This window comes from Mastomys coucha, unplaced genomic scaffold, assembly GCF_008632895.1.
Source record: "Mastomys coucha isolate ucsf_1 unplaced genomic scaffold, UCSF_Mcou_1 pScaffold10, whole genome shotgun sequence".
Taxonomy (NCBI): domain Eukaryota; kingdom Metazoa; phylum Chordata; class Mammalia; order Rodentia; family Muridae; genus Mastomys; species Mastomys coucha.
This window is the reverse complement of record NW_022196892.1, coordinates 4,976,461-4,992,017: the sequence shown is the minus strand read 5'-3', so window position 1 is coordinate 4,992,017 and position 15,557 is coordinate 4,976,461. Positions and strand designations below refer to the sequence as shown.

Here is a 15,557-nt window from a genome sequence, read left to right as displayed (position 1 = left end):
TATCAATCTCTAGGCAACCCTGACTGACACAGTTCCCTCTGTCCCCTCCCGTAGTTAAGTCACAGGACAATTGCTTTGATTTGCCCCAGCTGAAAGTGAGTCAATAGTCCATAGCTCTTGGTTTGAAAGAAAAGAGAAGTAATGGTTCTGTTGACTTTTACCTCGGGTGTCTAAAACTAGATTAAGAGGGTAAGACATTCGTGAGGGAGTATTTATTTGTTGGTCATAGTAATCATGGCCATTGTGCTTTGGAAAAGAGCTGTGAAGTGAAAAAGGCTTAAAGGAGAGATATTCATGTTTTGAAAATAGCAATGGTCTTGAAATAGATTTCCTTGCTTGGGTTTAAATGTAGAAGGTTCTATTGCCAACACAGAGGAGGGGAATGGTACCACTCTGGATTCTTAAAGAGCCATAGATCTGGGGCCTCACCCTAGCAGGAAGGCAAGGATTTGACTTCTAGGAATGTGTTTTCTCATCATTAAAATTGATTCTTTAAAAAGTTCCTACCCAGGGCCTTAGACTTGTCATATATTTCTGTGAAAATGTCACTAAAGTCATTTTATAATCTGTTAACTTCTTCAGAAGCCAAACATATGACTGCTATTCATTTGGAAGCATTCAGTGTTCGAAGTACTTACTACCAGCAGTAGAGATAGAATTAAAATCACTTTCACAATTAAAGTCATAGTCTGGAATGTTTTTTTAACTGATGATATTGGACTCATGGGTACATAATTTAAATGCCTGAAACTTTCAAAAGATACGTGTTATGAATAATCACCTGAGACAGATATGGATGTGGATTGCTGGGAGCTGAGGGGGAAGGAAGTAAATGTTTTGCTGTCCAAATTGTGCTATTGTTAGTCTGTGATTTGTTCAGTTCATATCAAACAGTGCCATGCCTTTGAGCGTACCTGGAGATATTTGAAAAGGCCATGTAAAGCATAAGCTAGATTAACATTCCTTTTAAAGACACACCAATTAGTGTGGATGCTGTGTGGAAGCCCTGAGACACAGAATGGCAGTGAGAGAATAAAGGTAGATTGGGACACATGAATATGTAGACACAAACCTCTCCATTCCTCTAGCAATGCAAAGAGAACACAGGGAGAACACCTTTGATACTTGAAGAAGGTCATCCCTCTTCCTTAAACAAAGATGCCTCTTTCAACTAGGAGTTTTATCAAAAGCAATACCAACAAAAACTCTTTTAGATTCCTCTCCATCAAGCTCCTTCCTAAACTAAGAGCTGACTTATGAAAATTTAAGTTGCCAAGACCTTTAGTCTTCTCAGTTTCTGCCACATGACTATAGTACACACAAACATCCATACATAATATATATAATATAATAATATAATAATTATATAATATATATAATACACACACATACATAATACACACAGAGATGTACATACACACATATACAGTGAATAAAAGAGATAAAAAGAAGATACAAGTCTAAGAGTATTCATTTTTCATATTTCTTTGTATGCAACTACTTCCCTGTAAAGAAAAATTAACTACAATTATCTGTGCTTAATATAATGGAAATTATTTGGTAGTATAGGTAAAGAGCTAAGTCTTAAGTTTGTTTGCATTGAAAACTGAGAAGAGAGGAATTGTATCTTACTCACTCTATTATTCTGTGGATGCTGATGTGAAACTCCATTGCACAGCTTCCAACTGCACCCACGGACTCTCTCTCAAGACGAGCCCAAATGTTCAATGGCACTTCAAGCCATGACCCTTCCTGGGGATCCATCATGGCATGTCATAGGGTCACTATCTAGAGTTGTGAAAGCAGTTTGCAAAGTCTGGCCTCCCTGAATGTGAAGTTTGATCTCTGCACATAGGTGGGCAACACCTTACTTAGCCATACAGTGATGGCTCATTGCTAATATGTCATAAAGGTCTTCAAAGTGGAAGAATCCAGGAATGCTTTCCTGTGGGTGGGTGACCCCCTGTCTTTTTTTTTCTTTTTTTGGGATTCCTATGAGAGCAGGGAATCCTTGACTTTGTGATTTTTCTATGTCAGGTTAGGGAGGTTAGGCAGGGTAAATCAAATACTTCTTTGATAACGACTATAAATTCTGGTTTCCTACTAGTCAAAATACTTGTTCCTCCTCTGGGCCTGAGATGTACAAATTAAAAGTACTTTTTAATTAATACCTATTCCCAATGGTGAAGATTTGATGGCAACAGAAAGTATCTCCTCTGGAGACTTCAACAGTGCAGGACTAGTTGTCAAATATACAGGTATTACTGAAGCTAGATTTCTTGATTCTGGAGCCAGTGAAATGACTCAGGAGATATGGTTTGAAAGATCCCAGGAAAAGATGGAGAAAAGATGGAGAAAGAAAGCCAATTCTACAAGTTGTTCCCTCATCTCCAGACACATGCGGACACACATTAACGATCATAATCACAATAAAATTAAAAAAGAAGTCCTAAGACAATACCTCAAGCCATCAGTGTCTCTGAATTAAGGTCCTTTCTCAGTTGACTTTCCCAAGACTCAGTGCCCCCCTTTATAAAACAATGACTTTTGATAACCAAAAATCTTCCATTGCTAGGATTCTTGGTAATAGGGTGTGGACATGAGTATGCATGTCCACTCACGATTACACACTCTCTTCTTCTCTCCAGCATCTAGAACAAAGCAGAGCTTGGCACATAGCCAGGCTCAGCTATATCAACAGAATGTTGGGAACCTATACAGGCTAGGAATGATAAGAATACAAGAGGAAAAAGTAGAACCGTGGAAAGGGGTGAGAAAAAGATACAATCTCCAGATTGGAGATTTATATCTAGTTGGGTCTATTAATATATACACAAGAAAAATAGCTTTAAATATTGCCAACGTATGTATGCACAAGGCATATAAAGAGTTGTAAGGATGTGGCTGATAGGGGGATGCATTTCCACTGAAGGGTGGGGAAGGAACTGACTGGAAGAGTAGCATTTCAAAAGAGGCAGGGTTCTCCAGGAAGACCAGTGGAACATACAGGGGAACAGAACGCAACAAAGCAACTCTGAGTATTTGGTGTGGCCAGCATGGGTTATTAAGGATGGGGCAAACCTCAAAGATGTTTGAGAGGTTCTCAACTCCTAGGACATTTGGGGTTTATTCTGTAAAGGATACTTTCTCAATGGGGCTTAATAGTCCTAAAGCTGTGGTAAATGATCTTACAGTTGTCATATAGAAGGTGTAGGTCTACATACAATGCATAAGTAGGTATATCTGTGGCATTAAAATGTCCATAGTGATGGACTGGGGAGATGATAGCTCAGCAGTTAAGAGTACCAGCTGCTTTTCCAGAGGTCCTGAGTTCAATTCCCAGTAACCACATGGTGGCTCACAGCCATCTATAATGGCTCTGATGCTCCCTTCTGACATACAGGTATACATGCAGAAAGAGTACTCATATACATAAAATAAATAAATCTTTTTTTTTAAAAAAAAAGAGCCTATAATATTCATAGAGAAGGAAGTTTGGGGCTGGGTAGCAGGTTAGGAGACATTACTCTGGACTCTAGGAAGGTATCAAATAGTACCTAGACCCCTGGGTGAGATTAGACCTAAGGGGCAAACACAGAAAGAAGCTTCAATGTGAGAGCACCAGGAAAAGACAGATGTACTTCATATATTCATGCAACAAATGGCTTGTAAAAGTAGAACATGTTCTGTATCTAAAAATCTACCCCCATCCATAAGCTTAAAGCAGAAATATTTGAGGGATGATGTAACCATATCCCTTCCGCACAGAAACAGTCTTGATTAAAGACAATGTTATGAAAAGGGCCCCACCTACATTCACTACCATCTGTAGAAATGAGATACACACACATCTCTAACATAAATGGACATAAGAGAGAGCAGGTGAGAATTTTGAAATCTTAGGTTGTAGAGAGCTAAAGGAAAGCAATCCTTTCCATTAAGGTCCCTGGATTGGATGAGGCTAGTTTTTAAAGTGTATCAGTTACTAGGATTCTAATTCTCACTTCTTGTCCTACCCAGAGGCATCTACTTATGGTTCTTACAGAGAAGCATAACTATCTGTTGTCCAGTAGTCACTGGAGAGCCCTCTTTAAAAATACTGATTCACTACCACTATCAGCACCTCCCGGAGCACTGCATCGTAACTGAATGCTATGCACAATCTTCCTTCAAATATATGATGCTGAAATATTATGTTTAGAAATTACCTCTGGTCATTACTCTTTTAGTGTCCCAGATAAAATACAAGTAACATTTAAAATATGCTTTATTATTCTGAAAAAAAAACCAGAAACGTCATATTTTATCATTTTAAAACTAAATCATTAGTAATGTGTCCTATGTAGAATACTTGTCTGTTTAAGCCCAAGTTCACAGCCAAAATGCTATTTTACAAGAAAACAATGTTTTGATTACTATGAGTATTTTTTATTTTGTATGCAAAGCGAAGCTCTCTTCCCATTTGTGTACTCACCATCCACTAATATGTTTAAATTAAGTTGCTTTTGCAGACACTTGTATGTTATTCATTTCTAGCTACTTATAATTTGCTCAGAATTGACACTTTAACTTTCCAGGCTGCCATCTCTAAGATCTCCTAATTCCTTGATCATTATTCAGTGTGTGTATCGTTTAATGATCACATTTGCTTATATAGGCTTACACATGTCTCAGTGGAAATCGCCCATGGATTTGTTTCATGGCAGTGTTTAAGACTGAGAACCACCAGGGACTGAATTCAAAGGCAAATTCCCCAGTTAAGCAGAGACACATGGAAGAGAAAGTTCCAATTTTTTTCCTTCTACTTAATAGTAATATTTAGTTAGATTTCTCTTGAGTTCTGCCTCCCACCCCCCAAGGCATCCTCACACCACAGGAAGTCATGGGTCTGTAAAACACCTATCTCCCTGAAAGAAGAGGATACCGGGTTGGCAACTGTGCGTTCTAGGGTTTTCAGTTTTATAATCCAGGGCTGACTTGCCACTGGGAACATTTAAATGACTTATTTGTGGAGGAAGACAGGCGTCTAAGCCATTCACCAGGGCCAGCGCCTTTGCTGCAGCTTTGCCCTGCAGAGCGTGCCCAGAGGCAGCCTGTCCTCCAGGAGTCCTGCTAGGCAAACAGCTCACCCAGCGCTGCTTTGGCGAAACTTCCTCCTTCCCTACAAGATCCAAAAAGAGAACCTCAAGTCCTCTGCCAAAGTGCTGTCAATTCCCCCTTAAACAGGAAGGCTCCTTTCAGATGCGGAGCTAGGCTGGGCTCTACCATGCCAGTGACTTTGGCTGCATGGAGCACCCTTCAAAAGCCTCTGCAAGATGTTCAGTGCCAGTGTTTGGAGCAGTACATGACACAGTCCCTCCAAAGAAGTATAACTGATTTGACTCAAATCTCTGAACATGTCCTCTCTGTCTCTCTGTCTCTCTCTCTCTGTCTCTGTGTGTGTGTCTCTCTCTCCCTCCCTCTCCTCCTCCTCCTCCTCCCTCTCCCTCCTCCTCCTCCTTCCCCTCCCCGTTCCCTTCTCCTTCTCCCTCTTCCTTTATCTCATTCTCTCTCCCTCCCTCTCTTCTGTCTCTCTCCCCTCATAAAACCATCCATCTCTCATTCATCACTCAACTGAACTTCAAACCTCCTTAGAAACCAAAAAGCTGATAAAAGATAACATTGCTATTTCGTTTGTTTTGACAAATTTTAAATTTTTTTAGAAAAAAGTTACAGCTCATGAAATTTTCACACACACTGGAGGAGTTTCCACTCCTATCAGGAGGTAAAAGCCCTGCTAAGGAGAAGGGTTGGAGTAACTGGCTGCTTCACAAGCACAGAGCCTTTACCCAGTTCCTGATATGCACATAAAAATACTGGAGCACTGTGGAGCATCCACTTGTAACCCAGCACTGCGAAGATGAGGATGCGTGGGTCCACGCCACTTGCAGGCTAAGTGCTCTCATCTAATTGGTAAACACCAAGCCAATGGGAGAGCTTGTTTCAAAGGCAGTGGACAGCAATCCTAGGTTGACCACTGGCTCTGTCTCCCTCTCTCTCTCTCCCTCCTCTCCCCGTCCCCCTCCCCACTATACACATACATGTATTTTTAAAAAAAACAACAGAAAAAAAAAAGCCTTCCCAGAAGCCACTGTCAGGCATTATTTATTCCTGGTTGTCTTCCATCCCCAGGGACAGCTACCATTATACTAAATGATACTGTAAATCTATTTATTTGACCCAAAGGTTCTAAGTAAGACCAGAATCTGGGCTTCTTTTCTCTTTCCCTATGTGTCTGTCTCTGTGTGGTGGCATATCTCCATTTTAGTAAGTCTGAGTTTGGGAAAGAAAGCATCCATTTTCCTTCAGTGTTCCATAAAATTCCCTAGGGATAACCGTTCTTCTACAGATGAGTTCTTCACCTTTCCAGTCCATTGTGACTCCCCTTGTACAAATTCTTGTCTTTAGAAGTAGCAGTTGAAAGGCATTCAATTTCTGTATCTCAGTGAGCCTTCCCTTTTCCATTTGGTGTCTATTGTCTGCCTGAAGAAACCTTCCCTTGACAGTAAGTTATAAATGAAAGTGGACACAGCTAATGCCCTGCACCACTTCCATTCTTAAGAAGTATTTTGGTGGTTTTTGTTTTTATTTAAATATTTTTATTCTTTGAAAATTTCATACATGTACACACTGTATAAACGTATTTTGGATTAAAACCTACTACTTAGACACATTTAGGCGGTGCAGTACAATATGTGGATTCATGTGTGTTTTGGGTAGTGGTCAGGTCAGAGAACCAAGTGCATCAGCTATCTTACACTGTGATCGGTGTTTTCTGATGAGCACACTCCTCTCCTTACCATTGGAAAATGTGACACATTATCAATTATATCCACTGCACTACAGAATGAATACAAGAGCTGATCCACTGCATTCCTCTGCCCTCTCTCCTGCCTCACCATTCTATCAATCCCACTGTCTCATGGCACCCCAGTTCCAGCCACAGCCAGCCAGAATTCTACCAACATCAAGCTCTTCTTATAGGACAAGCTCTAGACTCTTTTGAACGTGGCTTTGAAGACAAGAGTTCTCTGAGACATTTTGGTTATGTGATCATTTTGCACAAATGTTCCATCAGTGTCCACACTTTTTAAGTTTCCCATTAACTTGATTATTTCTCTCTGGATACCAAGTCCCATCCCAGCCCTCCATCTGTAACCTGCTTACAAAGTATGTTGCTCAAGTCTCCACCATTGTCTTCTGTGTACTTAGCCAGTTTATTTACAGCTGTTGTGTGCTTCTGCCACATCTACATTGTCACTGTGATGGTATTTTTCTTTCTGTCTGTTTCTTCCACAGGAGTTTAACCAGTAACCTACCCAATGTGAACCTACCCAATGTGAACCTACCCAAAGTACCAAATCTACCAGTTAACATTCCTCTAGGCATCCCACAAATGCCTACTTTTTCGGCACCGTCATGGATGGCTGCTATATATGATGCTGAGTGTGTATTCAGTTCACATTAGATCTCATTTAAATTTAAGTGATCTTGGCATGGATATGTATTGCTTATTTCTATACATCCTATATAACAGAGATGGAGATGGATAATTAGACATATTTTGCTGATCATGCAGAGACAATATTGTTTATTTCTGGCATTCATCGTGTTTATAAGACATTTGCTATATATACGCAGTAACGATTTGTCTAACGCCCACTGAACACTTGAGGACTGCATTTTACTTCCTGAATTACTTTGTAAGAGGATTTCTACCCCCAGTTTTCAATGCAGGGGCTTTTATGCAGGACTTTATGCTTTTCAAATGTAGGACTTTAGGAATTATTCATCCCCAAATAATCAAAGAAAATTCTTTGATGGGCTGACCAGTCACTTCTGATCTGGTCCAAGTCTGCAAAAGAAGCTTGCTGACCTAGGAGCAGGTTTTGTCTTTTATTTAATAATTGAATATTTTTCAAGGCCGATTAAAGCCATAAAGCATTTTCCTGGTGCCAGTAAATAGCAGGATATCGGAATGGAATGTTCAGGGCCACATGAAAATTCATGAATGGACCTCCCAGACTAGGTAAATTGCATGTGTAGACATTTCCCAAAGTCAAAGTACAGTAGGGAGCTTTGGCGTCGAGGCAGCAAGAAGGCATCTGAACTTGGGAATGTGAGAGTCAGGCGACACAAAAGTACAGTTAGGCAGCGATGTGTCTGCATTCTCAGTACAGACTCATTTTTTGCTTCCTTCATAGGAAGTCAGGGATGTGGGAGGTATTTTTGCCTAGAGCCCATGCCTCTTCTTCCAAGCTAGCAGTTTGAAGGACATTGGGATTGAGTGGATATTTCTTCTCGCTTAGGAAGTGAATCTTCTTTCCGTTTTCCTTAGCAAGAAGTTCCAGTGCTCCTCAGTTCCACCTCAGTGAGATGAAATGAGAACCATGTGGGTGATTTAATAAGTGAAATAAGGTTTACCAGTTCTCCACCTTCCTTTGATCCTCCGCTTTGACCACAGCTAATTATAGGCCAGATAAGCTATTCCTTGGAAGAATAAATTGGCACATTTTCAAAGGGAAGTGTTATTATCAAAGGAATAAAAAATGACCTGAAACTGGCAGGGATGTTTTGAAATCTCCAGCTCCCATTCATCAAGGTGGCCCTTGGCTCTTTCAGATCCACAGTTAATCCAGAAGGAGAACGGGACAGTAAAATGACTTCTCGACTTGGTACCCCAAAAGCTCCCTACTATTTTTTAAAACTACAGTCACGCACAAGCACACAGTGAAATGGTGAGACCGATGTGTCTATTCTCTTCTAGAGACAAATTTCAAACCTCCAAATTTTTCATACTTGAGAAAAATTTTTCCTGAAAATACATCATATTCATGCTAAGATGACAATATTACAAGTTCAATTAGTTAGTGTCTGTTTATTAGATTAGATAGTGTCTGTTTCAAATTAAAACCAAATAGATGAAAGCTTCTCTTAGCTTGTCCCGTGCATGTTCTGTGATACTGTTTTTGAAAAGATATGAATCAAGACATTGTGATAAAGCAGATAATAGCCTCCATTCAATTAATTAAGGCATGGGTGGGAACACATTTTGGTAACTGCTCAGCAATCAAAATAATCTTGGTGCTATTGCCTTAACATTAACAGTTTATCTTAAAAATAAAAAGAAAATATTCTTTTCCTCATGTCAAAACTTAATAATAAGCTCTTCAAAGAAAAAAATGCTACAAGAATTTTTTGAAACTCTGAAACCAGATGGGTGTCAAAATGTTGTTGTAATAAATACCAATTATTGCATTCATATGTACTTAATGATTTAAAACATAAACCATGCAGTTCCAAAACGGGGCTTAGACTAGACAAAGTTGGGGTTTCTTTTTTCCCAAGGATGGGTGGGGTGGGGGAAGGCTGAACTTCCATGGAGAGAAGTGCATTCCCCCACTTTTAAATGAAGCTCACTGTAGTGTCTAAAAAGAAAGCATAGATCCTCAGTCGCCCACTAGGAAATGCCTGATTCGATATCTTTTCATGATCCTGGCTCTTTCCTCTGCCACCTTTCATTTTAAGGACGTGTTTCCATGTCACCTGCTCCTTCGTGTCAGATACATCTCCGTACTGACCTCGAACTGGTCTGTTCTGAAAGCATTGCCCTGTTGGTGCAGGCCGTAGGCTCTGGCTCCCTCTCGGCATGTTGGGAGTTTGCCCCCTCCCCACCCTGCGGTAGCTGTGGATGCATCTCTGCACTAGCTATATTTCTCTCTGAGGCATTAATTCAATGCAGCTGGCATCTGTCACAATAGAAACACCCACTCTCGTCTGTTTCTATAGACGATGTCAGAAGAAGTGGTAATGCATGGTGTGTTGGACATTTTATAAATTACTGTGTTAGCATTAGTGGTATGCGAGGAAGGGGGTAGGGGGTTGGCCACCCCTCAGAGTTCCAAATGGGGTGATTACAAAAGAGAAAGCCAGACCAAGAAGGCTCAGAAGGGAAGAGGTGGAACGTTTCCCATGCACAGGCCTTCCATGGATGTCCCAGGTAAAAGTCTCTTGGATGTCATCGTACAAAAAGGAATCAAGTCCCATTTCCCCAGATCTATATAGAGGACTGGGAACAATGGGGAGAGAGCTCAGGTTTGGAGACCTGAAGTATCAGAGATCTGCTGTCTACTTGCTCTGTCTGCTCCAACTTACCTCATCCTAGAGCTGCCTATGTAACAGGCTGGTCTAGGAAAATTGGAAGGCTAGCCACTGGACAGGACTTTGGGATTCAAGGTATCCAAGTATCCCTGTCTCTATCTGAGTCTCCTCAGTTTTTTCCAGCTCTTCAAGAGAGAAAGCAGGTCCTCGCTCACCACTTTGTTAGCACTGTCCTTTTGAAACCCAAGTCTTGTGCCATTTCCAAGAGGTCTCCATTCTGGAGGAGAACTGGGGAAATGCATGAAGCCCTGGATCCTAATAACTGCATGTTATCATGTAGTTCTTATCCATGGAGACTTACTTCTCCCCCTGGTTCATAGCCTTCGTCTGAATCATCACATATGCTAATGTGGTTATTAAAAGAAGGCTGATTTTTACCATACGCTATCCTCCTACTTATAAGGAGACAACAACCTCTTCAGACATCTCGCTGGTCTGAAGCAATTGGCTGAGCAAAGTGAACTGGGTCCTGTATGGTAAAACTCAAGTTCTGCCAGTGGAGACTGCCCCCCTTCCGCCGCCAACACACGTTGTTTCGTATGTGGAAGCCACTGTTTGCCTTAAGCCTTCCAGCCCCAAGTTGTCTCTATGTTAGTTTCTCTCAAGCCCAAGGCAACTGGGTGACTTTTGATTTCTAATCTTTGTATCCTACCAGTAATGGATCAGGTACATCAGAAGATTTGTTCTGGAAACTTGATGCCCTTCAGACTTTCATCCGTGACCTACATTGGCCTGAGGAAGAGTTTGGAAAACACTTAGAGCAGCGGCTAAAACTGATGGCAAGTGACATGATTGAGTCCTGCGTCAAAAGGTAGGAATGAGTGGCTGGAAAGACTTTGGCCCTTCCTTCCCATTGTGCGGCTCTGGAAAGACCAGTGAGTCCATGATAATGGGCTGTGATTCATAAGGTTCTGGAGAAGGTAATCACTAGTCCAAGTCAGCTCCAGTAAAGACAGGTATAGTGTAATCCCAGCAGTAAAGAGGCAGAAGTTGCTGTAAATTCAAAGCCAGCCTGGGCTATATAGCAAGACCCTGTCTTAAAATATCAACAGTCTTTAAAAGTCAGCTGGAATACTGAGCTGCCCACATTGAATATCTACTAACCTGCTCTGTATCCAGCAATAACATTATTTGACTGCCAATTTGCCCCATTGCTGGTTCCCTGAGGAAAAAAGACTCACATCGATTCTTGCTCATCTCTGTATACCCAACATCTAACATGTCTGCCACAAAGTAGCTACCCAGTAAACATTTATAAGTAAATGGGTATGGAGAATAGACAGAGAAAAAAAGAAAACGGACAGGAAGAGGGGAAAAAAATGTACAATTCTAGAGCCCGTGTATATGGAATTTAGGTCACTGAATTTCCAACAAAAACTAAACCTTCGCATCATCGTTCACTCTGTGCACGTGAGCTGAATATCTGGCATGTGCACCAGGGGTTAATTTCCTTGCCCCCATTCTAACCGAGAATTGTCATGAAGTTGTGAGACACTGCACACGTGCTTTGGCCCCCACAGATTTTCCCTTTTTGCCAGTAGGGCTTATGGTAGAAAGTGAATCCCTCTGCTTGCAGGCCTGAAGCTGGTTGGTCTGAACTGGAGATGAGAAGAGGGTAAGAAAGGTCTTCATCCATTCAGCAAAATCCTCTGGTCTGATATTATAGAGCAGGCCCAGTGCTGAGTCCTTGACATACAATGGAGAAGGAAAGACCTGCCAAACCAGTAGAATTAACATCTGTCTTTGATATCATCATCACCCTGCCTATCCCTAAACACACATCCAAGTTTCTTTCCTCGTTTAAAAGTATTCCATTCATTTTCCTCTTTCTAAAAAGAAAAGAACGAGAAAGAAAAATAAGAGGAAGAGAAGAGAAGAAGAGAGGCAGGGAGGAACTAACCCATAAGCAATCTTGGTTTCTCCGGGTCTCCAGATGTTATGTACTTTAGTTGATGAATAAGTTGTGAGTGGTGGGGGCTGGGCTTGCCTAAGAGTGCTATGAATTCAGCCTTTGATACCCTGGAAGAAGAAAAGAGAAATAATGCATCAATCCCGGAACCTCTCGAGGCAGGAGAGCAGTATGGTTGCAGGTAGGTAATTAGCAACTCAGTGAACCCAGGAAAGAGCCCTGAGCTTGGGAGACACTGAGCATGCTCTTGCCCTTCTGCATATCTAAAGCCTGAGCAATCCAGACAGCCGGTTTTGTTCTTTTCTGCCCATCTGTAGAACCAAAGACAGGTCTGATTTTCAACTGTATGGTCAAAAACTTTCCAGTTTTTAATTCTATAATCTCTAATAGTCTGTATTAATTTTAGGCAAAGCAACAGTTGTCCATGTGACATAAATCTCTTCACAGGGCAATTCTTTGAGGTCATCTATTCTTTTCTTCTATCTCATACAGGAGACAAAGTGAGCTAGTTTAAGATCCTGCCTCTCTTGATCTGTGCCCCCCCACACCTATCCAGAAAGGTATTTACGTCCTTCAGTCTGAAGGCACTCTGCTGAATAGGGGGTAAATAAGAGACACTTAAGAGAAATACAGAGAATATCTGAGGATGGGAAGCAGGTTCATTCCTCACACACCACATCATTGTTATGTTCAGGCATAGACAGAAGGTAAGTGACTAAGAAGCAGGCAATGAACCTGAATCCCTGGATACTCCTCACCCCCAAGCCACAGAAGTCTACCAGCAACACAGTAGCTAAGTCGCCTCCTTTCAATGTCAGGACTCCTATCTATGTCACTGCACGTGTATGGGCAGCTCTAACATCCAGAATTTCCTGCTGCTGCTTTCTGTTGAGGCTCCAAACTTAAACAAAAATGCTGCTGGAAATATCCTGACTTGGTCTTTAAGGCATAGAATGTACGTTGGAAGAACCTACCACTATTGATTATTTCTTTGGGGCAGAATAAATAACCTATGTTCTAGTGATACATGGTAAGGACAGTGGGCCATGGCTTTAGGCATGCAGCACCTCATTTCAGACACTTACCTGACAGTGACAGTGCCTCTTGTCTCTATCGGGTCTAGGTGCAAAGCATCGGCGCTCTACCCTCAAGGAGTCAATTGGGTTAAGTGACGTGTCTATTCCTGGCTTTGCGGACTCATAGAGCTCTCTCAGTCATATTCATTTTCCACATCTGCCTTCCTCTTTTCACAACCCTGCACTCCACAGGCTAGGAACAGTTCTCCTGTGAAGAGAAATGTGAAAAGGGAAGACGCTTGCTTCATTGGAAAGGAGCGGTTTAGCATTTCCATTTCTCAGATAGGGCCGGAACTAGCACATAAGCCTCCGAAGATCAGCACAGGGCCCAGTCCAACTCAGTACCCATCAGGCCTCCTTTTCTCACAGAGCTAGAAAATGATGTATTTTCAGCAGAGCTTAAAATGATCATCATGATTAGAAAGCTACTTCAGTGCACTGAGTCTTTAGAAGCCAAGATACATTTATCTTTAACATGATCATATAATCTATAGGGGTGTTTTGAGGGTGTTTTTCCCCCTTAGGAACTGGGCTCCAACCTTAGAAATTATACTTGGCTTCCCTACATGCACCCAGGGTGTGCTAGCAAGCTGGCATCCTTTCCTGAGCTAACTAGCTGTGTGATCCTCCTATGCACCAATAGAAAATAGCTCCCAATTCCTCTTAAAGCCATGCCATTCTGATGGCTGCATGAGCTCGGCAAGGTGGCAGTGGGCAATGCAGAGAAGCAACAGATGTGCTAGATGGAAGGGCAGACTTTAATGAAGCCACTTACTGACCAGGTGCTTTCCTAAAGGATATGTGGGGATGTGACGCACTTCTCAGAAACCTTTTAAAACAGAGCTGGTCCCCCTTCAAAATAGCAGTGCCAAGAACTGGACCTCACACCTGTAGTGTAAACTACCTATGTTGAGCTAGCTTATCCTGTGAGAGCCTAATAGGTTTCTGGTATTATAATTATAATGTTGACCTATGTCTACATTATGTTACAAAATAAAATGGTTGCATGGAGTTTCTGTAATATAGTTGTATGCCAAAGAAATTACTATTACTATTTAATTATATAAAAGAAGAATATCTGCTTACTAAAAAATAGTAACAATGGTAATGAAAAAAAAAAAAAACAGAGCCAAAAGCTATCCTGTGAGTGCCCCAAGAACATAAATTCTCATCCCCTCCCAAAGGCAGCCATTTTCATGGATTGATACATTTTCTTCTAATGATTCTTTAGCAAGCACAATCTATTTTTTTCTAGTTTTTCAACCAATATAATAAAATTGTTGGACTTCAAGAAGAGATTTTTTTAATCTCTTTTCAAAACCAAAAGAAAAAAGAAACAACAATAAGGGTCATTTAAGCTTTTTCTCCACACTGGAGTTTTGAAGATGAGAAACTGCCTGCTTGTGTTTTGTTTTTAAGTGAAGTGCTTCGAGGTAGGCACTTGCCAATGTGAGAGAAGCTGCATATGTTGTAATGCTATAATCAGGTTTTTTTTTTAATTCATTTATTCTCCTACAATTAGGACTCTCCATACCATGTAATCTATAGATAGCACACAGAGCTCCAGGTGTTCTGTGAACTGCTGAGGAAGAATGGGTTTGAAGAAGCCCTCCTTAGATGCACGGAGGGCTGTTCTCATGAAGAAGCCCTAAGGAAGGGGAAGTCACTTGAAAAAGAACATGTGTGGAGTTATGGTGGGCCACCTACTACAGCCTTCAACTTTCTTTTTCACTAACCTCTTAGGAAGTATCTCCTCTACCTCCTGCCTTCTGAATGCTGAATTGGTCTTTCCCTACTTTGTTTTAATAGAACCAGGATTGCATTTGAAGTTAAGCTGCAAAAAACCAGTCGATCAACAGATTTTCGAGTCCCACAGTCAATATGCACCATGTTTAATGTTATGGTTGATGCCAAAGCTCAATCAACAAAACTTTGCAGCATGGAAATGGGCCAAGAGGTAAAAAAAAAAAAAAGAAAAAAAAAAACCCTTCCCCTCTTCCCTCCTTCTCCCTCCCCTACCTTCTCTCTCCATTGATCATATAGAAGAAAACTTCACAAATTTCTTCCCAAGTCTGCTAGTTTTAGAAATACATTCTTAACATTTGCAGATTAAGCCATGGATAAAGTGTTCAGTATCTGTCAAGTCAATTTCTGAGGCATGTGCTGATGAGCGTGCCAGTCACTTGGAAGTGGTTCTTGGCTGGAGTTCAAGTGGTCGTAAGGTTTCTTTAAGCTAAAGGATGTTTGGTGACCTTATTTATTAGGCCATTCTCTGTACCAGATATGGGAGTGTCCAAATGCTAGTCTCTTTCCCTGAGTAGTATATCTTAGGCCATGAACATCTGGATAGCAGAAGAAATCCAACTAACTTC

At 41.2% G+C, this 15,557-nt stretch overlaps 1 protein-coding gene across 29 annotated transcripts in view; it reads left to right on the top strand.

Annotated features, from left to right (window-relative positions):
• Window positions 1-15,557, top strand: part of Cadps (calcium dependent secretion activator) — a 470,401-nt gene that overhangs the window by 375,468 nt on the left and 79,376 nt on the right. For 19 of the 29 annotated variants that reach the window (XM_031345056.1, XM_031344954.1, XM_031345106.1 and 16 more), the window contains 3 exons: window positions 7,339-7,485; window positions 10,856-11,011; window positions 14,995-15,142. In XM_031345056.1, coding sequence (XP_031200916.1) covers window positions 7,339-7,485; window positions 10,856-11,011; window positions 14,995-15,142 — 451 coding nt within the window. The remainder of the gene's footprint in view (window positions 1-7,338; window positions 7,486-10,855; window positions 11,012-14,994; window positions 15,143-15,557) is intronic. The other 10 variants (XM_031345138.1, XM_031345048.1, XM_031345024.1 and 7 more) reach the window with 1 other exon arrangement.